This window comes from Gasterosteus aculeatus, chromosome 1 (assembly GCF_964276395.1).
Source record: "Gasterosteus aculeatus chromosome 1, fGasAcu3.hap1.1, whole genome shotgun sequence".
Classification (NCBI taxonomy): domain Eukaryota; kingdom Metazoa; phylum Chordata; class Actinopteri; order Perciformes; family Gasterosteidae; genus Gasterosteus; species Gasterosteus aculeatus.
This window is the reverse complement of record NC_135688.1, coordinates 20,532,290-20,559,685: the sequence shown is the minus strand read 5'-3', so window position 1 is coordinate 20,559,685 and position 27,396 is coordinate 20,532,290. Positions and strand designations below refer to the sequence as shown.

General features: G+C 40.0%; 1 protein-coding gene across 2 annotated transcripts in view; it reads left to right on the top strand.

Moving 5' to 3' along the window:
- LOC120829887 (dehydrogenase/reductase SDR family member 13) overlaps positions 1 to 23,218 on the top strand; it is a 38,934-nt gene extending 15,716 nt beyond the window's left edge. Inside the window, exons 5-6 of one of the 2 annotated variants that reach the window (XM_040194481.2) lie at positions 4,277 to 4,318; positions 22,373 to 23,218. In XM_040194481.2, coding sequence (XP_040050415.1) covers positions 4,277 to 4,318; positions 22,373 to 22,452 — 122 coding nt within the window. In that variant the 3' untranslated portion in view covers positions 22,453 to 23,218. The remainder of the gene's footprint in view (positions 1 to 4,276; positions 4,319 to 22,372) is intronic. The other variant, XM_040194490.2, reaches the window with a different exon arrangement.
- The last annotated feature ends 4,178 nt before the right edge of the window (positions 23,219 to 27,396 follow it).

Here is a 27,396-nt window from a genome sequence, read left to right as displayed (position 1 = left end):
TCCATTTTGCTTCCATTACACGTCTTCTTTCAGACTAGAGGAAACAATTCATTTTGCTTTATGTGCATCTGCAGATTCCTTTTAAATTGACCAGATGTTACCAATATATAGCATTGAAACCTTTTTTAGAAAGCTCGTAATTTGAGCCATAAACTGAGGAAGTGGTGACATATATTGCCCTTTTATTTATTTAGTTAGTCAAACATCAAAGAGAGACACACACACTTTGTATATCGGCAAAATTCATTTTCAACCTGGCTTATGTAATGTAACATGTCATGCAAATGAACACATTCAATAAGGAAATCCCTCATTTGCACATTCAAACATTAATTCACTCGGTGAGTTTCATAGTGAATTTTACCTGGAGTGTCTCCACTTAAATTCAATATCAACCCAGACAAGAACACACACATATCTAAACAAACAGATGGAATGAGAAAAAAATCTGTGGAAACTGACAGAGCAGACAGAAGAAATAGTTTCTGGCAATAGGTAGCTATTTCGTTTTCTGTCCTTCTTCAATGCTGTTCCCACTACAAACAGTTTTAGTCGCCCTAACTGCCGTGGGTTCCATGCAGAAATCTCAAAAACGTCTTAGAACCTCATCAAATGAAAAAAGAACTCACTGCACTCCTGGGTAGCACAAAGGCAGGAGTTCTTTGGGTCAGCCCAAACCTTTGCCTCAAATATAAAAGGATTTCAAGTAGTGCTTGAACTTTAATAGTTTTTCAACATGATTTCTTTCCCCTCACAAGCCTTTTGCTACTGTGCTGCGGGGCAGAATGGTGTCTCAGGTCCAGCTATTGGAATAGTGTTATGATCCTCAGCTTCCTTAAGTTCACTGGGGCTAGCTCCGTCAACGTAGTCGTGCCCCAGGTCTTTTCGGGTCCTAAACTGTTCACCAAATTCTTTGTGTTAAATAAGTTTTCTCCATTCTGGTGGATTATGGTGGCAATGTCTTTATTTATGTCATGGAAACACTAAGTCTAGGCAGAAGTTGAGAACTTGAATTATGATCCATTTAGATCCTAAGGCACTCTGTGATGCTTCCAAATATTTATTCTCCGGTTGATCGACTTTTCTTGTTCAATGACATTTAACGATCTATCGTCCCAATATATACCAGAAATGTAATGCACAACATTAAATAATTCATTCAAAAGTAGTGTATTGCACATTTTTATTTGTGATACCACTTTAAGAAAATATTGACGTTTGATCTAGTTTGTGATAGAAAAGTCCACGATCATAACTTTCATAAATCTGTTTCCTTTTTTTCTGTGGTTGTCAAAATTTAGCACAGCATGCACTACAATAATGCAAGTTGTCAAATCGAGCATCCTACGGTAGAATATTCTAACCATATTTAAAAACATGATGGGCTCCTTCTGACGTTAATATTCTAGTTAATGTCCTTTATGTCACCAGCATGAACATGTGTCTTTGATCAGGGAGCAGCATAAACAGTCTATCTATGCATTGCTGTGGATGCATTCTTTGCAGTTTTAACTATTTTTAAGTATTCTCTAACTCAATGACTTTATCTGACTTGTGATGAGGACCCTCACAGACCAGGAACTTTCAGTAACACCCACCCATAGAACACATTCAAGATTCGGATTCTTCCATTCACAAAGATTTATTGGAGCAACACACACTCGATAAATCACTCTCTTTCCAGAAAGACACTGACGAGCCAACGATACCTCACGTTAGTTTATACATTTCTTTGAACATTTGATTGAGTGAAACCATTCCCCTCTGTCGTTTCTTCCTGATGTTTCCCCACTATTCTCCCCCCCTGCCCCTTTCAGGTATGATGAAGCCGGCCTGTCTCCCTCATTCTTGTTGGTTGACCTAACGCTGCCTAGCGCCTACATACACACTCATGAAAACTGTCCCACTGCTAGTGTCACTACACCATCTCTTCCTGGGCCTTTGCGATCCTTAGTTTGGCAAACTGTCTTCTGTCTCCATAGCTCTACAACCGTGGATGATTGGAGTCTTTTTATGCCTAACTGTCTTTGCAAACAGAGCCCTAAAAAGACTGCAATTAACTCCCCCCAAAAAAACCAGGGGCCTCATTTATAAACGTTGCGTACACACAAAAGAAGGCGTACGCCCCTCTCTACGGAATAATTGGTATTTATAAAAAGCTAACTTGACAGAAAAATGTTCGGTGCTTCACGCAAGCTCGGACCCATGCGTACGCACAAAAACGGGTGAAATGAGAACTGTCGGCAAATGCAAGAAACACGCAAACGTGTGTAAAACTAGACTGTTGTGTAAAAGAAATGTCAATACTGCCTCTCATAAATAACACGAACACCCGTTTGATCGATCTGCAGCGTAAAACAAACAGAAATACAAAATAACACATTTTCAAAAAGAAAAGTGAAATATGTTCTGCAATAATATTGGCATGTTATGCAATTCGTCCTCAAAACACAGCTGTTGCTTGTCAGATGCAATCAAATGGACGGTAATAAAATGCCATGATGCCATCACAATGCGTAATGACGCAAAATGGCTGATCTTGTGCTCTTAGAAGATGTGGCACATGGAAGGATTGGCGCTGTAGTGCAGCGCACCGTCGGCCTGTTTAAGGGCAGATGTTGCTGCCTCGACTGCACTGGAGGGAGGTTATTGTTTACTCCTGAAAAGGTGTGCAAAATTGTGCTGGCATGTGCTGTGCTACATAATTCCAAACGTGCCTCGACCCCCCCCCCTGACGCCGATGTTGGCCCAGACCCTGTTCCCGATCCCCGATCATTGCCGCCAGTCTCTCATCAAGAGGGGACAGCTCCGGTGTCCCCTTTCCCCCACCCGTGGCAGACACACCTTGGCGATGGCGCGCTAAACGCTTTTTTGCATCCAAAAATGTCAGACCCTTTTTTCTTTATTTCGGCCACGGTCCGAGGTTGTGAGGTTGCAGCGTTGCTCTGCAACCTTTTGCCACTCAAGTGCCTTTTTGGCATTAGTAATGTTCATACTGTGCCCTCCAAAAAGCATTTGACTTCTCCTTTCCACCTCCCAATGATCATTTCGACTTCACACTGAGTGAAGTTACGTTTCTTCGTTTTCCTCTCAGTGTTTGTCATGATTTCACAATCAATGAATATTCATTTGTGGGAATGAATGAAGCCGCAAATGCTGCGCTGCATTTATAAGTGATTGTGATTTATTAAGGGAAAACTGCGTAGGATGTGCGTGCGCATGGTTTTATAAGTCTGAATACTTCTGTGCGTACGCACGTCCTATGTTTCATCCGTACGCCACTTCTGCCGCAAATCGCAAGGTTTAATAAATGAGGCCCCAGGTGTTAATGGGGGACTGTAGAATGTAACCTCCACAGAACTCACCAAAAGCCCCATACTCCCAGAATCACTTGTTGCAGCTTCATTTCTTGAAGTTGAATGAGATCACAAAGCTGAGTGATTCCCGGCCAAAGGTGTGTCGCTCAGGAGTGTGCACTACCTTGATCCATAGCTCATAGACGTTCTGTCAGCCGTGTTCCACTCTCTTGTTTGAGAAGCAGCTCATTCATGACTTGTGTGTTGTGTTTGCTTTGGGCAGACTCCACAGTGCTCCAGTACTTAGTGACCGGATTAGTGCACAATTAGAAAGCTATTGGTTGCATGGAGCCAGGCTGATTGATTTAGATGCTTTGGTTGCAGGTTGTTTGTATGGGGACAATATCAATACATCCGGCTGAAAGTGTTTACAATAGATGGATAATTTTTTGCTGGCAGTGGAATTGATGATCAAGTACTTAAATACGCATTAATTGAATACACAGTGTAATTCATTCTATATAAAAAAGTCATTCCAAACTTCCTGATGGCCAGTACGCTCCTGCCATACGCATTCAGTATACTGTGACAGACTACCAAACCACAGTAACTTGTAACATCAGGAATATTAATGAGGAATTATTCCCACAAAATAAACGCTTCCCCGAATTCTGAAGTCTGACAGGGAGGAAGACACAAACATGGGTTTATGCACTCAGTCAGCACCTTTCACTAGAATGATAAGAACTGTGAGCATGAAAAAAGGGGTTTGTCTTTACCAATACTGCCGACAACTGCACGTTGTTCACTTTTAAATGTGTCAAGCGGATATGTAATTTAAAAAAAACGTTTTGGGACTTCTATCCTTAAGCATCTCTCCAAAGAATTTATAGTAATTTCTAAAAAAGTTGATGCTCACAACCATGTCTGTTCAAATCATAGTTTGACTGATGGTTTTGTTGTCTGTGTGTCTTGTTCAGTAACAAAAAAGAGTGGGTGGTCGACAATAAAGCAACGAGTTGGTAAGCTCATATTCAACATTCAATCACCCTCGTCACCTCTTTCCTCCAGACACTCTTTACTTTTCATTGTGAACACACTCACACACACACACCCATCTGGCCCTTATTAGTAACACTGGGGGTGTCGATAAATAGAAGCATCCTCTGGGTCTTGTTATTTCCTCCATTGCAATTAGCATTCTCATCTGCTAACCTGTGATTAACGATGTTTACTGATATGCTGTGGCGTGTTCAACTGCTTGAGTCATTGTACACACCTTCCTCTCCATTTCCCAACCCCTCCCATATGCAGCTCAGGCCGTCAATACGGAGTATAACTACACAGCTCCTCCCCCTAATCCTTGAATGAATGTAGAGTAAAACTAACTGCATCACTCAATATAAATATCTATACTGTATGTAAATATATCTAGATGCAGTGGTGAGAACAAGTATTTGATACACGGCTGATTTTGCACATTATCCAACTTACAAATCATGTAGGAGTCTGGCATTTTTATTATTGGTACTCTCCAACTTTAAGTGATGGAATTTAAAACAAATCCAGAAATCACATTGCATGATTTAAAATATATATAATTAGCAGTTTACTGTATGACAAGTATATATCACCTACCAACCAGTAAGAATACCGGCACTCACAGACCTTTTAGCTTGTCTTTTAAGAAGCCCTCTTTTTCTCCACTCATTACCTGTTTAACTGCACCCGTTTGAACTTGTTACCTGTATAAAATACACCTGTCCACACACTCAAACACACTCCAACCTCTCCACAATGGCCAAGACCAGAGAGCTGTGTAAGGACATCAGGGATAAAATTGTAGACCTGCACAAGGCTAGTATGGACTACAGGACAATAGGCAAGCAGCCTGGTGAGAAGGCAACAACTGTTGGTGCAATTATTAGAAAATGGAAGAAGTTCGAGATGAGGGTCAATCTCCCCACGACAGAACCTGGGGCCATATATACAAAGGGTGCGTACGCACAAAAAAAGTGGCGAACGCACTTTTTCACGTCAACAATCAGATGTATCAAGAGCAAAATGACCGTGGAAATGTGCGGTGCCTCACGCCAACTTCAGGGCTGTTGTTTCTTGTAAGGAAATCAGGTTTAAATTAATTATGGATATTATAAACAAGCAAACCTTTTATTTGAATCAAGTGCAATTTTCAATGTAAACATTACACAATAATTACACAATGTTTGGATCAATTTACAGAACCCCGGATTTTCAACCACATTGTAGGGTCGCATGTCTTTACAGATAAACTTGGCAATTGTTACTGTGATGTTGAGTTTGGTGCTGGCGAGGCCTGAGGTGTCTGCAGAGCTGGAGTTACCTGCTGCTGCTGCAGCGGTAACGCTGCTAGAGGTCCTGACTGTCGGCGTTGTTTAATTCCATGGCGCCTTAGTAGATGGCCGGAAAGATTTGTCGTGTTTCCGTGGTTTTTTATTTGTCTTCTACATATTCTACAAAGAGCGACCGACTTATTTAGAACACCTCCGTGTTTGCAAAAGCCAAAATGTTTCCACACGCTGGATCAATAAGTTAGTTTGTAAATGTCTTGCTCGCAGTCATCTCCTCCACGCTGTGTTTTGTTGTTGTTCCGAGTTTCGCGCGGCTGCCGCTGCGTACTGATGACGTCGCAGACAGGCAGACTGAATCGAGTAACGTTTAACGTGTCTAAAGTGCTAAAAAACAAACAAACCAACATACATCCATACAGTTTTTGTGCGTAAATTTCCAAGTATCGATACAAATCGATTATGTACCATTTCAATCGATTTGTAATCTATATATGTCGTCCGGAATGCCGATTTGCGGAGCACAGATCGATTCAGTTGGATTGCAGGAATATAAATCGATTAATCGATTCAGTGAATGAATCGTTACACCCCTAATATATACACACACAATAATACAATAAGACATAACTACTTATATAGGTAATTTATTCAGGTTTAAACATATTTAAGAACGACAACAATAAACAAATGCAGAGTGCTGATCTAGAGTTTTATGCAAGCAGTTTAAGGTTGCGATTCTCATCCCACATATGGCAGGCTTCATTCAGTGATTGAAACTGAAAGTACCGACATCGAATGCTCCGAGTGAGCTGTGCTGTAAACTTTTCCTTGGCATGAAACGGCAAATAATCAAACCAGTGCATGAAGCTGTTGTCGCTGATCTAGTCTATTTTATTCCTGCAATATAGCCAGTATAGTCAGGCCCACCCACTCCTCCGCAACATTTTTGCGTGCCTCCACTTCGGAAAGTAGCACTTCCATCTCGCTTTCGGTGAACGTTTTTTTTTTTTTTTTTTTACCATCTTACTCATTCTTTTTCTTATATCTTTTCTGATCATGCAGAGAGGGGAATCGCAGGTGCAGGGCTCATTTAAATATTATTTGCATATTTATGTAGGGGTGTGAACAGGGAGGAGTCGGGTACTCCGACATGTGCGCTCAATTCCACGTTGATTGGGATGTACAAAGGAAATGTGCTTGGATTCATGCGTTCGCACACATTGATACATCCAGATATTTCTCTGCGTGGGAGGGCATTTGGGTTTGATCGTACGCCATGTTTCAGTAAGAAATCTACGCAAGTCTTTGTACATGAGGCCCCTGGTCATTTACCTGAAGAGAGCTAGGACCACAGTCTTAAAGAAAACCATTAGTAACACACTACACCGTTATGGATTAAAATCTTGCACCGCACACAAGGTCCCCCTGCTCAAGCCAGCGCATGTCCAGGCCCGTCTGAAGTTTGCCAGAGGAGGTATGGGAGAAGGTCTTGTGGTCTGGTCTAAACTCCACTCGGCATGTTTGAAGGAAGAAGGATGAGTACAACCCCATCGTAACGGTGAAGCATGGAGGTGGGAACATCATTCTTTGGGGATGCTTTTTTGCAAAGGGGACAGGCCGACTGCACCGTATTGAGGGGAGGATGGATGTGCTGGATATGGAAATCTTGGCCAACAACCTCCTTCCCTCAGTGAGCACATTGATGATGGGTTGTGGCTGGGTCTTCCAGCATGACAACGACCCAAAACACACAGGCAGGGCAATTAAAGAGTGGCTCCATAAGAAGCATCTCAAGGTCCTGGAGTGGCCTAACCAGTCTCCAGACCTGAACCCAAAAGAACATCTTTGGAGGGACCTGAAAGTCCATGTTGCCCATGTTGCCCCAAAACCTGAAGGATCTGGAAAAAGTCTGTATGGAGGAGTTGGCCAAAATCCCTGCTGCAGTATGTGCAAACCTGGTGAAGAACTACAGGAAACGTATGTCTGTAATTGCAAACAAAGGTTTCTGTACCAAATATTAAGTTTGGCTTTTCTGATGTATCAAATACTGATGACCTGCAATAAACTGCAAAATATTTTTTTTTAAATCATACAATGGGATTCTCTGGATTTGTTTTAGATTCAGTCACTCACAGTTGAGTACCTATGATACAAATTACACACTCCTACATGCTTTGTAAGTGGAGAAAATCTGCAGCGTATAAAATACTTGTTCTCCCCACTGTAGTTAGATAGATGTATTTATATATCAGACAACAATTAATTAAAATTTGTAATCATTGCCCAGCATTACAATTTATGTGTTCTTAATTATCAGGTTGTTGCACACTTTCTCTGTAACCTTGCTGGTTTTGGTGGGCACTTTCTGGGTTTAACACATATATTCTGCTGAGAAGCGGCAATTCACTTTTGAGCACTAAAGTGCACATTATGTTTTGGCTAATACCTCTCAATGGCTCAGAGGTAAGCACATCAACACATTTTTATTATTGCCTTGATTCATTTGTCTGTTTTTATTAACAAAGATGCGGTACATTTGCTGTGTTGATAAAAGGCATTCCTAATAGCTTTAAATCTGTGGGTGAACCGGTCTGGAGGGCAGGCCAACGCTAGGCTGCCAGGTTTAACCACGGAGGAGCACTTTAATGTAATATTTTTGTTTGTGATTCACACTGAGTTTTCTTTCAGGGTTTTGTTATAGAACAAACATTGAGTTGATTTTAATTTAACCTTCCATTTGATCTTATTTTAATGTCGGGCCAGAGGGGCTTTCTCGACAGGAAAGTTTGAACACGGTTTCAACTCTAACAGTGCATATTCGCCAACCCAAATTGAAGGTTTTTCCAGTAAACAGAGACCAGCTTCCAATGTTTGACAAATTACTCCACAAAAAGATCAGGCTTAGTCTGCAGGTGCAAATACAAGTTGTATTATTTGAATGGTTTCCATTTGTCTTGAAGATATTTTAATTATTCAGCCTGTGACCCACTGTGCCTAGAGCCTACATTAAACTGCCATGCAGGGGAGAGAACCATTTTAGAAGCCTCTTTAACACATATTTAGTCATAGCACTAAATTAGCACACTCTCATGCTTTTGTAATTTGCAATAAGAAAAAGAAAATGCTACTTGCTGAGTAGAGACTATGAAAGAGCAGCATACACACTATTAATTAGACATAAATTATTCAGTTTTGTTGGTTGCTATGGGAATAAATTGCCAATTATCTCTGCTAAAAATGTATTTCGGTTTCACACATCCATCCAGTCACAATAGCTTAATTCCCGGATGACTCTTTCTGTGATAAGTGCAACACATTAATAAAAGTTCAATATTCGTTTGGCTTGATGAAAAACTTACAACTAGTAACTGTGGTTTATAAACAAATATGTCTTAAAAGTAGCCGAAGAAATGCAGATTTCATTGATGTAAATGATCAATCAAAGTTTTGATTGGATTTTCCTCACAGTTCTTACAAGAATGTATGTTCTAACTGTAATGACTCATAAATGAGATTGAACAATGACTGCCATCCTGATCTTGGCCTTGACCGAGACTGTGAGTAATGCCATTATATCCGTAACACCAAAAAAGTACACTAAAAGCATCCAGGTGAACACATCACCTCCTCTTGCCTTGACTGACCCAGACCAAGGTTTTAACAGATGGTGACAGTCATTGTGTCATCTCGTAGCCGCATAGTTATAGTGTTGTTCTACAATCCATTTTGACCTCAGGCAGGCCGCTACCACAGTGTTTACCTTGAATGACAAGTAACAGAAGACTCTAGCAGCTGAGCGCATCTCAGTGGAAGAGCAGCCCACTATTAAGACCCAGATCCTTTATTTTATCCTAGTGATTCTCACACCTGAGAGGAGCTGAAGCCAGCGTTGGTTGGGGGACTGATTGGGTAATCTGTGCTAACCTGATTTTAATATTAAATAGCTTTTAATTAATCACAGTAAACTAATACATTTTTTTATCAATCTTGCTTGGAGAGGGACAATTACTCCAATCACCTGGAGGAAGGGGCATGTGTGTGTGTCTCTTTGAGACCCACATTGAATTCATTTTATTGCTTTAGTTAATTCAATAAACAATTGTTGGTACACTGTAAAAGAAAACGTAAAAAGAAGTTCAAATGGCTGGCAGCAGCGGCTGCCAAACAAAAAACATAAAATTAAGGTAAAATAACTTTTTCAAATTCAAATGAAGTGCGAAAACCATACATTTACAGGAATTTTTCCTACAGAAAAACAAATTTATAGATTTTGTCTGTATTATTATTATTTGTACATATTTTTGATGATTTGAATGTAATTTAAGAAAACTGTAAAACAGTATTTCTTCCGTAAAAAAGAGAAAAATAATCTGGCGTTATTAGCATAATACTTAAATTTACAGTTTGTTAATTTACAGATAATCTTTATTTTTACAGTTTTGTACATAATTAAAAAAAACAGGAAGTGTTAATCAAAATGAAAATATTTGACACTAATATGTAGTTTACTGTTTTAGATTCCTTAATGTAATTAATTCAACACTTCAACAGAACATCTTTTAAGTATTTAAAATTTGTAATTTATCCTACATTGTGCCAAAATTGACAAATCATAAATTTGCCTCAAAGGGCGTTACAGTCTGTACACATCAGACATCCTCTCTCCCAAAACATTGGTACAGGAAAATGTCCTGACATGTGACATTTGTGTCTAAAAAAAACATAAAAATGGAGTAAAAAGGAGAATGTGTCTTTTTTAATCAAATCCTATCAAAACTGTTCAAAGATTCTTTGGGTAGACATGAAGAAGATCCGGAGACAAACAAGTTATAATATAGTATTGGTTTTAATAAAAATGAGAATAAAGATGTGATACAAAAGGTTTCCCGACCAATAACAGTCCACAGGCCACTACTGTCTATGCTTTGGCTCAAGAAAACAATGAACAACATTGGGTTATATGCATTCCCCATCCCCCAGGCATAGTCGTCACTTATTGGAACATCCTGGTGTCTAATTTATTATAAGTTTAAAACAGATTTGTTGGGTTCGTTCAATGTTAGTGCACAGCCGTCTTTCAAGCCACTGGCTATGACGTCACATTCCTGGTTAGTTAGTAAAAACTGCTTGGTGCTTCTCTCTTTCTACCAATACACTTTGTCCTAAGGCTCGCCGCTCCTTATTGTTGACATCCTTCTGATCATAATTTACAAATTGACATTATTTAATACCGAGTCTGTTTATAAAACATTTTAGTGTAAATAAAAATAATTAATATCAGGTGTTTTATAAATTCATGCATTTATAAATACACATTTTTAAGTGTTCATAGCACATTTATGCATTTCTGCAAAGCAAATCAAAGACTTTATATGAAAATATTCCTCACATTTTAAATAATGTTTAACGTTTTTTCCTCAAGCTGAAAAAGAGTGGTTCTAATATCTTCATATGTGTGTGTGTGTCAGTTAGAAAACCTCTAATGCTGCATTCACACCAAAAGCGAATTATTCGCGCGAGTAGATGCCATGCAAAGTCAATGCAACTGGTCGCGAAGGAAGCAAATTTTAAACGGGCGGCGAGGGTGGGGGGACGCCAAAAAGCAAAAGGAGCGAAGCGAATAAATTGCTTTTTCGCCCAAAGTTGAAAGATTAGCCCGACGCTCTCTTGCAAAAGCCCATCAGTGTTGAGATGCTGCGCTCGTCATCACCGCCATCCTGCTGCCAATGCGTGAATGCAAAGCTGAGACTGAACGCTTGTAAGTTACTTGATGTCTAACCGAGAGACAATGGCACGAAGCAGACACAACATGTCATCAGGAATCAGGAAACATTTATTGCCATAATATGTCAGACATACAAGGAATTTGACTTGGCAGGTGCATAACAGCAGACAGTATGACAATATGTATGACGAAGAGGAATAAAATAAAATGCAATGCTATGGGTTAGTAATATAAGGCTATGGGTTAGTTTAAAAATAAAGGACTAAGAGTTGAGTAAAAGTTGAAATACAATATTTAAAAAATAAAAATAAAGTGCACCAGCTAACGGAAAGTGACAAGTGACGTGTGCAGTGTGAAAGAAAGTGACCGGTGTAATGTCAGAGCTAGTCAGTGGGGGACCGGGCTCTGTTGATGAGCCCGATTGCCGACGGGAAGGCTACGATCTTTTAGCTCACTTCAGGGTCCTAGAAGCGAAGTCCTAGAGAGAAATGGCAGATTGCAGCCGATCACCCGCTCTGCAGAGCGGATGACATGCTGCAGCCTGCCCTTGTCCTTCGCTGTGGCTGAAGCATACCAGATGGTGATGGAGGAGCCGAGGATGGACTCGATGATGGCCGTGTAAAAGTGCACCATCATCGTCTTTGGCAGGTTGAATTTCTTCAGCTGCCTCAGGAAGAACAGCCTCTGCTGAGCCTTCTTGGTGATGGAGCTGATGTTCAGCTCCCACTGTCACCTAGGGGGATGGAGGAGGGTGTGACTTTGTTCTTCCTGAAATCCAAAACCATCTCCACTTTAGAGCATTGAGCTCCAGGTTGTTCTGGCTGCACCATGACACCAGATGGTCAGACTCCCACCTGTAGGCGGATTTCGATGCGCTTGGGTCTACTCCTGTCTTCTGTATAGCATCACAGGAGACAGGAGTAGACCCAAGCACAGAGCGCAGATTTAATCAACAACAGTTACACAGGGAGTAGGCTTAGTGGTATCCAGTAGACAGGCAGGAGGTCGAAATCCAGGAGCAAGGAGATCGACGAAGGTACCGACAGGGATCAGGTAGGAGGCAACGAGTTCTGGAACAAACAAGGAGTCTTCAACGGGGGTACAAACAGGAGATCCAAATAACGCTCAAAATGTGATGTTGACTACACAAGACTTCGCAAGGAACACAGAGGGATAAGGGGTATATATACAGACCAGCTTGATGGGGAACCAGACACAGGTGTGTAGGGATGAGTGGGCGTGCACAACAGGCAGACACACAATGGAACAAAACGGGACAGACCAACTAGACAGTAAACAGGGGGGAGTTTGGGGACCAGATTTAAAGGCCTCAGTACTCCGGAGAAGGGGAGCGCTGGATCGTGACAGCATGGATGAGCGACAACTTTCTCCAGTTAATAGTTCCAAAACCGAAGCCACACAAGGTTCAGTCATCTTCCATTATCCATCTCACTTTTGACAGGTCATACTCCTCTCCACAGTTACCAATCTGGGACGTAGGTTTGACCTTAACCTGACCTTTAATAACCATATCAAGTACCTGTGCAAAACCTTCTTCTATCATCTCAAAAACATCTCCAAACGCCGCCCCACTTCGACCCTGTCAGATGCAGAGAAGCTTGCTCATGCCTTTATCTCCTGAGGACTGAAAGGATTCACTTTTAACTGGAATCAATGGCAAAAATATCCTGAAACTACAATACACCTAAAACAGCGCTGCCAGGATCCTGATGAGAGTCCAGAAATATGAACAAATAACACCCATCCTACACTCACTACATTGGCTCCCTTCTAAAAGTGTTAAATTTACATGCAATATTATAGAAACAGCAGGAAAATCATCAAACATGAAACACTACAATCACGTTAGTACCACTAGTACCACAAGTACCACGTTATAACTCAACAGCTAACATAAACATAAAAGCTTATATGTATATAATATATATATATAATCCGTTTTTGAGCGCCAGGCGGCAACGTAGTTCCTTTGAAATGGAACTGAAAAGCTCTGGGAGAAAAAGAACAGCATGTAAAACCTCTTTACATATTTGAAAAAGCAGTGGTTTCTATATGTGGTTCTCTTCTTTAACCCCTTAGTCTGAGGCCGTATTTGCCCTCCCTTCCGAAAATGCAATACCCATGACAAAAAGTGTAATAATTCTACTTTCTCTATGTAGGCAGGTTACATTGAATGACACAAGTCTTATTCTATTTCTCAACTAATCTTAGAGGAGAGAGCAGCTTGAAATTTGGAGATGTTCAATTGTATGATTTACAATAGATTCCAGTGTACAATTATCCTTTTATAACATTTAACAAGTTAAGTTAGTGCATAATGTCAGTACACAAATAACTGCAGTGGTAACTCTCCTGCCAATATAAATAAAGAAAGAAAAACTAACTCAAAATCAAAACCCAACAGAATGTATAGTGTGCAGATAGGATGGTCAAAATTTCAGAACGTCATTAGATTGGTAATCTATGTTATTCTCTTGCTTTTTCCGATCTCGGTTTTCTTGTTGGCCTGCTGCTTCATCGATGGTCGACGAAATGTGCAGTTTGGTAGTGTTTTTTTGAATGAAATATGTATGGATGTTTTTCCTACATTTATTTATTGCTTAAGTTGCGGAGAATGTACAAACAGCTTTAATATCCTTGTTGTCACGAGAGAACGAGGATTAGGACCCAAATGCAACTATAGGAGCCAGCATCGGGGTACCAAATTTATTCTTTAACCTAAAAAGACAAATCTGAGTGAGTCCCGTGGCTCGACGTTGGATTTCAGTTTTTTGGTCATGGAAATTTACTAAATGTGTTGGAACCCTGACTAGTATGTCACATACTGTCCGATACTAAATGAGCCTATACAGTTTGCGGCGGAAGATGTAAAGGCTCTCTGTGGTCCTGAGCTCATTCCACCATTTCGGAGCCAGCAGGAGTCGTGATCAGTGAGGAAGGAACAAGTAGACCATGTCCTCGATGTAGACTGGACCCGAGTACCGATGTTTTGAAATGGATGCGGATAGCCACTGGTCGCCAGTGAAGAGAGCGGAGTAGTGTTGACGTGGAGTAGAGATGGTGCGCCGGGAACCGCAAGGTTAGTGGTTCAAACCCTGGTGTCCCTGAGCAAGACACCTAACCCCTAATTGCTCCCTGGGCAAAACATGTAAAAAAAAAAACATGGTTTAAAAATGCAATGTGAGTTGCTTTGGATAAAAGAGTTAGCTAAATTATTTGTTCTGTAATGTAGTGTGGGAGAATTTCTGAAGGTTAAAGACCAGTTAAGACCAGTCGAGCTGCTGCTGTTAACAACATACATACGTATAGCAGGTTAGTTAGCATCTGTTAGTGAGTTTAGCAGTTAATTAATTTAATTTAATAAATTTACGTGCAGAATGGCAATGTGTTGAATTAACTAACAATGTAATATTTGATTGACTTAGTTGAACCACGTACGATAAATAGGGGCCAGGCCACTTTTTTCCAGTATGCCACTGTTCGGAATGGATCCTTGGATTGAGTGATCAGCTGTTTCAACTGCGTGATAACTGATAACTCATAGTGGAGTTATAGATAGGATAAAGGGGATGTGTGCATCCTTATGTCCTCGTGTCAACAAAAAAGGGAAAGACCAGCAGGTTGTTATCCTCTTGGGTCACATTTCAAAATAAAAGCAAACAAATAGAAACAAAATAAAGCAAGAGTCTTTGTTTAAGACTAAAGCTTATGGACTTTACTGAAAGAAAACCAGCAACATTGCAGAGCCTCGATCCATTGTCGACCGGAGTCAGCGTGAAAGAGAGCGTTATCTTGTGTGTTTGAGGATATGAAACTCCAGGCTTGGTCACGTGACACACTCCTTGTCCAGTGAGAGCTCTGTCCGTTTCCACACCTCCCCCCTTTTTCTCCGTGCAGCCTGGTGCCCAGTGGGGGATCTGTGACTACAGGCTCTAGTCGAACAAGCATGTCTTCATGCAGGTTTCTGCATAAATAAAGACAAAGTGCAAGCAGTGCAGTTACATTGGGTCAAGCGTGGTGTTGTGGGAACTTAAAGAGAGGGGGGGGACAAACAATAATATGAATGTAGAATTAAAGATTAATTTAGAATATGATTCAAATTGAAAATAACACTGTACTCTGTCACGGTGTGGTTCACTTCCTGTCTTATTTTGTAGTTATCTGCCACTCGTGTCCCCGGGTAACTTCACTTCCTGCCTGGTCCTGTCATCCCCTGTGATCGTCTGATAGTTTCCACCTGTGTCCAATCACCTACACCTCCCTAGTGTATTTAAGCCGTGTGTCTCTTGTGTCACTTGTCGATGTCTATTGTCCTGGATGTTCCTCGTTCCTGCCTGCCTCTTTGCCCCCCTGTTCCTGTGTATGTTTTTGCCCGTTGGCTATTTGCTTTTTGCCCGTTTTGACTATTAAAGTCCTTTTTGTTTCCCGCAAACTCTGCGTTTGAGTCCTGCCTTTTTCCCCACGCAACATCCCTGACATACTCAAAGAACTGATGGAATTTAGCACGGAACCATTGTATATGATCTCATCATAATCTATAGTTAAGTATATGCTTATTCTGCATATACCACGGCACGCAAGTGTCACGCATTGAGCATTTTGGTATCTAGTTACACACTCCCGCACACATCCAATTCCTCACACTGAGAGGAAGGTGTTTATAAGTAATAACTAGTAAATAGCTTGCACTGTTTTTTTCCCAAAACCAACACCATCAGAAAAGGCCCTTAAATTTGGCTGCTGAGCCTGTTAAAAATGATGAACTTTTCTTCATAGAATGCCAGGAGCAGGACTTTAACGCCAGACAAATTATAAGCTGGACGCATGGGCAATAATACATTTTATTATAATACAACATGTTTTCCCGTTAGGTCAATTTTCTTTTATTCCTGAGATATTTAGATTCCTTTTAGTGCTCTTTAAGCCCCTCTACATCCACCTGATGGAAGATACATTTTGAAAAAATGGAATCCTGCCCTAAACCTAATCTGAAGTTAATAGGTTTATATCACTAGGTTGATAATTTTGCATAAAAATAGTTTTCAATGAAACACATTTTGTTTTTAAAATACTCATGAGCCTCATACTCTACAGTTATCCTGGTTTAACGAGCAGTTTTAATGCCGTATGGTTCACTATGAAATATAAGTAGCTGGACAGAAATCTAAACTTTGGTCCACTTAGGAGTCTGTACATGGTGTAGTTATCACAATGATCCTATTTTATATATGTCAACACATCTTAACAAATCATTTTTTTTTCAATAGATGGATTCAGATAAGATATAAGAGATATGATCATATGATAACAAATAATTGTATGAAAAAGCTACTTAGCTTAGATGTAGCTTTGTTGCCATTCAAAGCTCCACCATGCAGTGGTCTGAATAGTGGTGACAGGGTTCACATAAATGTTGTACCATCTTTTTAATTGGTTGTAACCATTCAAGCTTTTTATATTCATGGTTTAATAAATTGACAATGTCGGCCTCTTCTGTTCGTTAAGCAGTCTTAATTTAGGAGGAACATCCTTGAACCTATACAGCATGGGATATGGAGGAGCTTGAGAGGGAAAATGTGGAACAACAATGCACCTGAGCTACAGTATGAAAGCCCCCTCAGTTGAGATCCCAATTGGATTTTACCTCAAGGCCTTCTTGTAGATATTTGGATGAGCTATGAATCGAGCAGCTGCTGTAAATGAGCTCTGTCAACCATCTGGTGCACCTTACAATGTTTTCATCCACAGTCCTATATCCCATTAGGGAAGTTTATGGTTAACTCCACACTTTTTCCACAAACACACTTCCTTGCAATTCACAGAAACCATCTTGTATATTGTAGGTTGTTGTTCATTGTTCATTAGTTTCCACATTTTGGTCAGTTTAATTGTCGTTGTCGACTGTATATCTACATATTTCCATCCATTAAGAAAAAATGTTTGAATGCTCGCTGTGAAAGCTCAATGCACTGATTATACAGAAAACTAAACTAAATAAAGATTACAAAACTAAACGCAACCAAATAAAGAAATGTGTTGTAAATATAGAAAATAAAACCTTCTATAGCATTTTCAGGGCATACCAAAAAGTGATCTCCAGTACCAGAACATGCTTGTTGTTGCAATGGTTTGTGGGTTATGAAGATATCGTAGTCGGCTCTTTGTCTGGAGCCACATTCAAATTCTATCAACATAATTTATTGATTTTTCTCCATTTGTGTTCATAATTTTGCAACCCTCGCTGGTCAAGAGGGCGCCATTCAATGCGCATGGTGGGGAGAAGGCCGATGCCTTCTTAGCAGATGCCATCATTAACCTTATCCTCAACGTCAACAGGTTTACTAAATATTCTTTAAACATAAAGTCCAACCAACATATTTGCAGGTGGGTAGAAATGTAGTTCGGCTCATTTGTGGTCAGATGATCTAGGTATTACTGCAGATAATACAATCTTCCTGTATTGAAAAACAGGAGAAAGGCAGAAAACGTAAAAGGCTACTAATTCTCAACCGTTAAAGAAAATTAAGCCGAGGGATGAGTTTCATTTTAATAGTCATGTACGCAGAGCCTTGCTAATCCCTTATTTTAAGGGTCACAAAAGTAGCGTCAAAGCCAGTTAACATAACTCTAGCCTTTTTCAGAAATGATTGTGTGTATCTCATTAGCTTTAAATAACAGGCTAATGCAAATGGATAACACTAGGCACTAGAAGACAACAATAAATTTCAGCAAAAATATCTGATCAGTGTTAAAATATCTCAACTACTTGACAGGAATTTAAAAGAAAACGTACCAAAAAGAAGGGGATAAAATGTGTACAAGGCTGCTTTATCTGGCTTTTGTTTGTGTGTGTGTGGGCGTGTGTGTTAAGGGTTTGCCGGACTGCCAACCCTCATTATTGTCCATCAGCAGGGGTTCAGAACAAGTGTGTGCGTGAGTGAGAGACACGCCAACTTCATCTCAACTCACCACTGGTTGTGAATGTACAGCAGATGCGTAAGAGTCATCAACACTGGTCACGAGCTATTGATTACCTCATTGATGAGGCTGGGAAAGGGGGAGAGGTGGAGGGCTGGGGCTACTGTTTATTCAGGGTCACAGACCAACCCAGCTGTGTGCAGCCAGGATCTTTCATCGGATTTGTCCATTTCGTAGCTGTCAGTCAGAGCTAAGCCTTCAGTCTAGGCCTGGTGTCAAAAGGCGGGAGTTGGTAAATGCCAAGTCAGTATTAAGCAGTTCTTGTTGGCATAGCAGGACACCAGCACCTTGGGTTTAACACCAAGAAAGTTGCTCTAAGCATTTCCAGTGCTTCATGTCCCACTGTTAGTAGCAGCTGGTGTTCACTCTGGTAACCTCAGGTGATCCCTTGGCGCCTTGTATGCAGAATGAGTCAGATCATGGTGCCTTAGCCCTTGACAGATCGTCTTGGCAGCTTGCAGTGGGAACTGCCTTCAGTTTACGAAACCTTTCCATTCTGTAGCGCTCCTCTCTGAAGTCATTGTTTGTAAAGACAGCTTTGCTGCTTGCCTTGACCTTAGCTAAGAGAGTATTTGAGCTAACCACCTTGTTGGTACACCACAGATGCTTCTTAGGGAACGAGCATGGCTACACTCAAGACTTATGCTGAAAGTAATGTTTGGGACCGGGAGACAAAGCTGCACCTGTTTTTCCAATTCCCTCCATTGCCCAGTCATGTTCAACATAGACTGCATGCTGGCAATAAAGGGACAGTCATTAGGATACATTAACCATCCACCAAACCATCCGGCAGATATTAAGCTTTTCCACGGATACTCGGTGGTAATCCACATAAATGTTTCATGTTTGGACCCAATATATGGTAAAACCAAATAACGTTTCATCGTGGCTAAAAAGAACTTCATCCATAATCTTCCAGAAAATAAAATTTACTATAATAAAATATATTCAATTTAATTTGTTAAATCACAAATTACAAACTTGCCTCAGCAGGCTTTACAGTCTGTACACAAACTCAAAATCGGCACAGAAAAATCTCCCCAAACAATACATAGTTGTCTTTCATCTGGCAGTGTCCACCAACACCTCTATGTGAAGGTACATACTGTTTCATTAGCTTCAGGCTCTGTTAAGGTCAAGTGTCTCACTTTTGATTTGTTGTTCCAACCACAAGTTGTAATATTAGAGCTGTAAGATTCTCGAGCTCTCTGGCTCGCTTCTCAAGACAAGCAATTACACCCTCACACACACACACATACACTCTCTCTTTTTCCCACACACTGACACACACACACACACACTCTCGTTCTCTCTCACGTGCACACACACACTAACAAATACACATGTTTTTCTATCGTCTTGCTGTGTGTCTCAGTGACCTTGTGTCTTTAAATCCTTGATTGTCCCATCATAACTGGATAAGCTACTTGTTTTTCATGTACTAAAGCTCCACTGGGACTGCAGCACCCAGTGGATTGTCTGTGGGTGGAATATAGGGCGACTTAACTTCAGCAGGCCTGTTAAAGGGTTTCTAGGTCATGTTCATGACCACTTTTTCAATGAATGTGGGCTGCCACTGAATACATGTATACTGTACATGCAGAAATGACCTTATACGACATGTCATCTTCGGGTACTAAATTTCGAAATATATTATTACCTAAGTTTGATAATGAAAATGTAGCATAAAAGAACAAAAGCTTCATTATAGTACTCAAACTATATTCTTTGTAGTTTATTTCATGTGATACTGATGATACACTGAATTTGAATCTGTTAACGTGTCCACTCTCTTCTCCTGGTATAGGCTACATACAGCAGTAGTGCAACTATTGTCTTGTTCTTTACAGATCCTTTGTAAATGAATACAGGAGAATCCTGTGGATGGTTCATCTGTTCTCTTCTTTTACAATAACATTTTTTTAAACGTATTTAGTCTCCTGCAGGTTTGTGCAGATTCTCATCACAGATCCATTGGTCCTTCAGCACTGAGGTCTAAATGTGGTTCCCTCAAATACCACCAATATCAGTTTATCCATCCTCTTTACATTCCAGATTACCTCCCATCTGCTTTGATTATGCTGAGACACCTGCATCTCTTATCACATACAGTGTCCCTATTTATTACGCGTTAAAAAGTAGTTCACACTGATGCCAGGAATTGGTTGCTAATTTCTCAAAATGGATATTCATGGCAACCATTCATCCATCTTGCATCTGCCAACAGTTAGTGCCTTAGAGGGACAGCAGTTTTGGTGTTTTTTTTAATTAAAACTATGACCTAGGGCGCTTCGTTAACTTATTATAAAAAACGGAGGCCCTCACCAATGAATACTCTGACACACACCCTTGTGTCTTTTGATAAGGCTTGTACCCTTGTCAACAGGCAAACAATTTAATTAGTGTTGATTGTTGTTGGCGTGTTCAATAGTTATTAATTAGAGTGGGGTGGGCCCCCGTCTAGGTCGCACGCCTGAAGCTGTGACGCATTGTGTTGTCCCACAATCCAGAATCACAGAGATGAAGACTGGCTGGAGTGGTGTGGGTTGGGAGCCCTTTTTAACTAAGAACAACTTATTAAATAGCAATATGTGGAAAGGGAAGACTAATCAATTTTATTGCTGCCTCTGATGGTACAAAAGGTGTTGAGTGGTTGCGTTTCATTTTTTGTAAAAAAAACTTTCAATTGCTTTTGTGCGCTGCACTATGCTAGTAGTGCAAGTTTAATCTTCAGAGAGAAAAAAAACTGAATGTCACTTACATACAGTACATGGCAGTTGGGTACCTCAAGGTTGGAGAAGCTAGCAGGAGAACGAGAACATGAACAAAACAATGTACTACTGTGGATTGAGGCAGCAGCAACACATCTTTAAGACAACTAAAAAAATGAATATCCATTCAAGTATACATTATATGATACAGTACCAGTGAAAAGTTTCTTTCAAAGACAAGTTTTTAAATCTTCTTGGAATGAATATATTTTGGTAACTCTTCAGCCTACGGATTGATTCATCATCATAGCTGAATTTAGATTCATATTTATATTAAATGTTTTTCACGTGCAAACTTAGATTTGAACTGCATTGACAGGTTACCATACCATACTCCAATTACACTCTCCAGACTCATTGAATAAAACCATTTTTTTTTCTGTTAACAACATTGAGCCCAAACCTTTTCAAAGAATACATTATGTGCTTTGTCAAAGTTTTTCAAACATAAAATAATTTACTCTTTGTGTAGCAAGAAATTCGGTGTCTGGAAATCACATTTGTAAATGTTTTTTACGCCTTAAAACCCTTTAATGATGGATGGGAATAAACCAATAAATACAACGTAGAGGGCTCAAACAAAAACACCATGTGTAAATGGCTTTCTTGCTGAAAGTGGGCAGTTTGTAGCTTTTAGAGGTGCACTCCTGTTGACCTCCTTCCTCGTGCTCCAGGGGTGACACTTCATCAAGAGGCCTTGCGACAGAGCAGGAGTGACGAGGACCATCCCCCTTTCCTCGCCTCTTCCTCTCTGTCCTGCTCTTGATGTGCCTTTTGTTTGGTGCCTAATGACAGCTCTGATGGAACCGTCATGCTCTGTGATCAACCCGGCCCACAGACAGGCCTTTTTTTTGTGCTCCCGCCGCCGCTCTGCTCATTCCCCTTCTCTATCTACTCCCATAGGCTCCCAGAGAGCTCACCTCATCAGCGCGGATCTAAGCTGGCACTACATCAAATCTCATTTCACAGATCTAGTCTGTGTGTGTGTATATATATATATATATATATATATATATATATATATATACTGTGTTGGTATGTATATATTCCTGTATGTGTATGCTGCTATGAGCTGCAGACAGGGAGGCCTAGTGGCTAAAAATATCATTTTCCCCGGCTCTGGAATTGTCTGGAGGGTTCATTGGAAACTTGTGCAGCTGGTTGGGTTTCCCGCTGTTCGCCTGAACATACCCTCATTCTGAGACGGTGAGCAGCTCTGCCTATTAAAATGTAAATTCTCTCTCGGTGCAGCGGCGGGAGCAGCAGCGACGGCAGCAGGCGAGCTCAGACAAGAATGCTGCAGTGAAGGAAGAGGAATCTCGTGGGGGTGAGAGGTGTTCGCTGGATGAGTCTTCCACCATGCAACAGCTCCCAGATCGGCGGCTTGTGGCTGTACAACATGCGCGCTGGTCAGCCTGGCCCTTCAGCGGATTTCAAAGCCCTGGCTGGAAACAAAAGGTTTTTCCTCTGATGTAAAACATTTTCTCTTTCTCATGTTTGCCTTTTTAATGTAGTGAGGTGATCAAAAATGTTCAGACAGCAGTTGACAAAATGCAACGTTTTTTTTTAATGACTTTCATCTCATCTTAAAACATTGTTTTTCAAGTTTCAAGATTGCAAAAAGCGTTTTGAGGATAAATTCGTCATAATGAATTATAAAATACTCATTTAGGTGTTATCTCATCATTGCCTTGTTGTAAATAGAATTACAATAAAATGTAAAGTAACGGCTCTTCAAGATTACAAACAATGATTTGTATTCAGCACATTCAACCCATTTTTATTGCTTATAAGCCCCTCATGAGAAGGCCCAGATATGTTGTTATATATCACTCACCATACTGTACTGAAGACAAATAAATTAAATCACGTAGTGAAAATAATGAGAATGAACACACCAAATATTAGACAATAGCAAGATCATTGTGTCTATATTGTAAAACACTGCAAGCATATGTATATATATGCACCGTTGTTTATCCTGAATCTGTTTGGTTCTTTGTACATACAAAGGTCGCCTCACTTCTATGTGTCTAGTGTCTGTCTGTCTGCATTGTCCCTTTCAAATAAACTTGTGAGGAAGATAAGGATAAAAAAGAGATTATTGATTTAAGGTGTGATTGCAGTTTTGGTTTTGAAAATAAGCATAAAAACCCGAAGAAGATAAAATGTTGTTTTCTAAAAATTGCAATGCATGGTTTAGTCCCGTTCCAAGGACTGGCTACATCGCTAGAAAAAGATTTGAAATAATCATTATCAAAGGCCTATTTTACGATCTGTAAAAAATGTGGAGAATGTGGTAAGAAATATACCCATATGCTATATTATAAGAATAGTGATGTTTATGTTCGACTGCTTGTTTATGTGATTCAGACAAAGCTAAAGTATGAACCTCTATTGTATCCAGGTAACCCTCGTGGAGTCTTATTTTGTATCCTTATATTTCTCATATCATTTGCCTCTAATGAGTCAATGATCAGAAAGAAATGACAAGTAGAGTTCATTGTGTAGCTGTAAACTGACTGCAAACCATAGTTGAAGCTGGTTGAACTTGTCTTGCTTCCTGTCTGAATTCTCAGTGTGAAACACTAGATGGAGCTGTGATCATACCTCAGACCGCTTACACACTAACTTACTGCGGTTGGGCACAGGCCACTTCCACAGCCTCCATCACAGGAAATACAGCTGGCTGCTTCTCCTGTCAGCCTCTGTGCATGATGACTTTGCTGCATTGTGTTCCACTTTTCCCATCCAGCATGTCATTGTATCCAGGAACAATCAATTGGACAGAGTGAAGCGGAGGAAAAAAAATGATGCCATCCGTACCATGTCAGCAACAACACTGCAGGCCTATTTTGCTTTTCTACAGCATCTGTATTTCCCGCATGTGTTACAGTGACCCAGAGGGCTCGGAGAGAGTCTTCTGGCAGAAGCTCATTACTCCATTAAACCAAAAGACTGAGGAGGAATTAACACAATACTGTCCATTGCGTGACAATAACCAGCATTGATTTAGCAGTTACAGTCTGACGTCAGTTGCCTGTGTCCTACTGTGATGTGTTATGAATGAAAAACCTGGGCTGTAGCAGCAATGTTGTGAGTTGAAATTCCTTCCTTCAAGTATAGTAGGCAGATTTAGCAGAAATCACATTTGTCTGCCGCTTTGCTTAAATTATAACGCTCGTGGCATTTAATTTTCTCTCAATATTAAGAAAACACATGGAAACACCAAAACCGCCAAAAAATATATTACGTAGTTAACATTTAATCCGCAGCTCAACATTTTCTCCAACATCTTTTCCTCCCGTTTTTTAAATTGTGTTTGTTAATAACTACAGTGTTTTGGGACATTACAGAGCCTTTGCAAAATGTAGGAATACATATTTTAGGATTGAAAATAAAATATTTAATTGAATTTTTGATTTTGCCATTTTATGACATGTTATGTTATTTTATGTTAAATATACATTGTGGTTGGTTAGCTCAGGTAGCCGACAGGGTTCCTAACTAGGTGGCTTAATCCATGCTTCCTTCTAGTTTTGTGCTGCCCTGGAGCACGACACAAAGTTACAAATTGGTTCTCACATGGGTTTAAAATGCATGGACAAAAGTTCATGAAAAGGTCAAATTCAAAAAGAAGAAAACAACGCCTAAATAATGATTCTCATTTGTTTATCATTCAGACAGGCTCAGAAAGTTTATTTAAGAAATGTGAAAATCCACATGAATACGATCATTGCAATGAACATACATACTGTACATATATACATACTTTCCAGGCCTGAATATTTAACACACGTTGAAAACAATCCGAAGCTGTTTTACCACTCAAATTGACTTATGAGGAAGACAACAATAAAAAATATGTTATTGATTTAAGCTGTAATTGTAGTTTTCGTTTTATAAATAAGTATAAAGATCCAAAGAATACAAAATGTTGCGATGCACAGAATAACTCTTAAGCCCCTTTACACAACCCTTTACATGCCCTAGAATTTGTTAGTTTCCCTGTGGATTTCATAGGGAATCTGTGACTGTTATAAGTTTACTTCAAAGCTAATTAATTAGAGTTTCAATAATTTTATTGTGATGAAACAAATGAATAGATTATAATTGTGCCCTGCAGTGGTTTTGACACACTGCATTTGGCCATCAGTATTTGACCATTTCTCTAATTGAATACGATCTGGCGAGGCAATTGCTTTCTCAATGCTGATTATGTTGTATGTATGTCTTATAAAAATGCAGCCCTGCAGCAACCAACCACAACCACACGCGTGAGCTGGTTCCTCTTGCTGAGGAAAGAAACACATGCTATTACTAAAGAAAAGAAAAAAAGATAATGATTTGTAAAATAATTAAATTAATTAAAATGCGTCTGATTTATTTTCTTGTCTTTGACAGGTTTTATGAGATGCAAAAATGGTCACAATTGATACCCTGATTATCAATATACTGATGTGTCTCGTCCTATTGCTGAAGCATTATGTCATTTATTATGTCCAGGAAGCACATCAACATTTTAAATAATTTCCTGAAAATAAAAAGTTTAAAGTCATAATGAGACAAATAAATTAAGGGAAAACTGCTCTAAAATAAAAAATCAGCTATTATTTAATCTCCACAAGTCTCATGTCAGATTCAAAATTGGCGGCAAACTCTGGTTTCTAAAGGGAAGGTGTCTTAAAGCTGCATTCTCTCTAGTGTCAAGCAGGTGACTCCTCTGGTTCTATACGTCTTTTGGGAAAATCACTTGGGCTGGATTTGAGTTGTCAAATTTCCTAAATAAACTTCTTAATTGTGTGAAATGACCCGGACGTAGTGTAAGTGATATGCTATGATGAGAGCTGTTCAAACAAGGCTCTGCTCACTGACCTGACCAATCCCTATACACTTAATATTACAATAAATTAAATGATTACACCTTTGGCCTAAAGCTTCTTTGAGTAAACATATTATGGCATGCAATGTATCATGCTTATATCTAATAGCTAATACACTCTAACCATAACACATCTTAAATCCTCAAATTTCATAGAATTTTAACAATTATGTCATATCATTTTATATAATCCAAAATCAAATGGTTTCCACACAGGGCATTCCTATCTGTACACCTACAACATCCCTTGCTCCTAAGCAACCCTCCCCCAGCCATTCACATTATGGATGGATGTACAGGACATTTGTCTATTCCTAACCACTATTCCTTGACCTCTGTGGAAAAAGTCATGGGGTCGAAGAAAGATTGTTGGGAGAATTTATGAGGATTTAGGAAATCCGACTCCTCCACTTACTAAGCGACATAGTCATGGTGCGACGAGCTGAAGCACGTTTGTGACGTCTGCAGCGGAAAAACTACAATTCTGTGTGGCTTTTGTGTGTGGAGTCTACATGTTCTCCCCGGGTTTCCTCCCACAGTCCAGAGACATTCTCTGGGATTAGGTTGATTGGTAACTCCCATAATTTCCCGTAGGTGAGAGTCTGAATGGTTGTTTGCCTCTGTGTTATCCCTGCCCGATAGGCAGGCAAGCAATCCAGGATGTACACCGTCTCTCGCCCGAAGTTAGCTGGGATTGACTCTAGCCCCCCTGCGACCCTGTATGAAGGATAAGCGGTTTGAAGATGGATGGATGGATAACGATCACTTACATAATCAGTCATTAGTCACGGCTGAATGATCCGTCACCATTTAAATAGTGCCACCACAAGGAATTGTGGGAGCGAATTATTATTATCGACAGCACTGTGACTATTTTCACCAAATCAATTTTGACCTCACACCGTAACATATGAAATAGGATGTGGTCAAAACCTCTGTATGCAAACTCTGTGACTTAGGATTGGTTACATTTAGGCAACTAAAACTACTTGGGAGTAAGAATAAAGTAAAAGACGGTTGTCAACACGTTACCTTGTCAGGAGATTGTTGACAGGTCAGACTAAAGACAGAGGTCATTTTGGAGGCAGGTTGTGATACAAATATTGTGGGGACAACTAAACAGCGCTCTTACTATTCGGAGTATTAACATTTCATTTACTTACCCAACATTATGATCTACTACAAAATGACAATCCCTAACAATGAAATGCATCTCCATTGGGATTTCAGGGAAACCTACCTCTCAGATTGCGATTGCAGTTTTAAACATGTGGTTGATGTTGTAAATAGAAAGAAAACCAAACAAAACCACATTGTTGAAATTCCTGGTATGGATTTGTCGTGCGAGCAAAACAAGGACTAGATTGTCATATTGCTTTGATTAAAGTCTCCA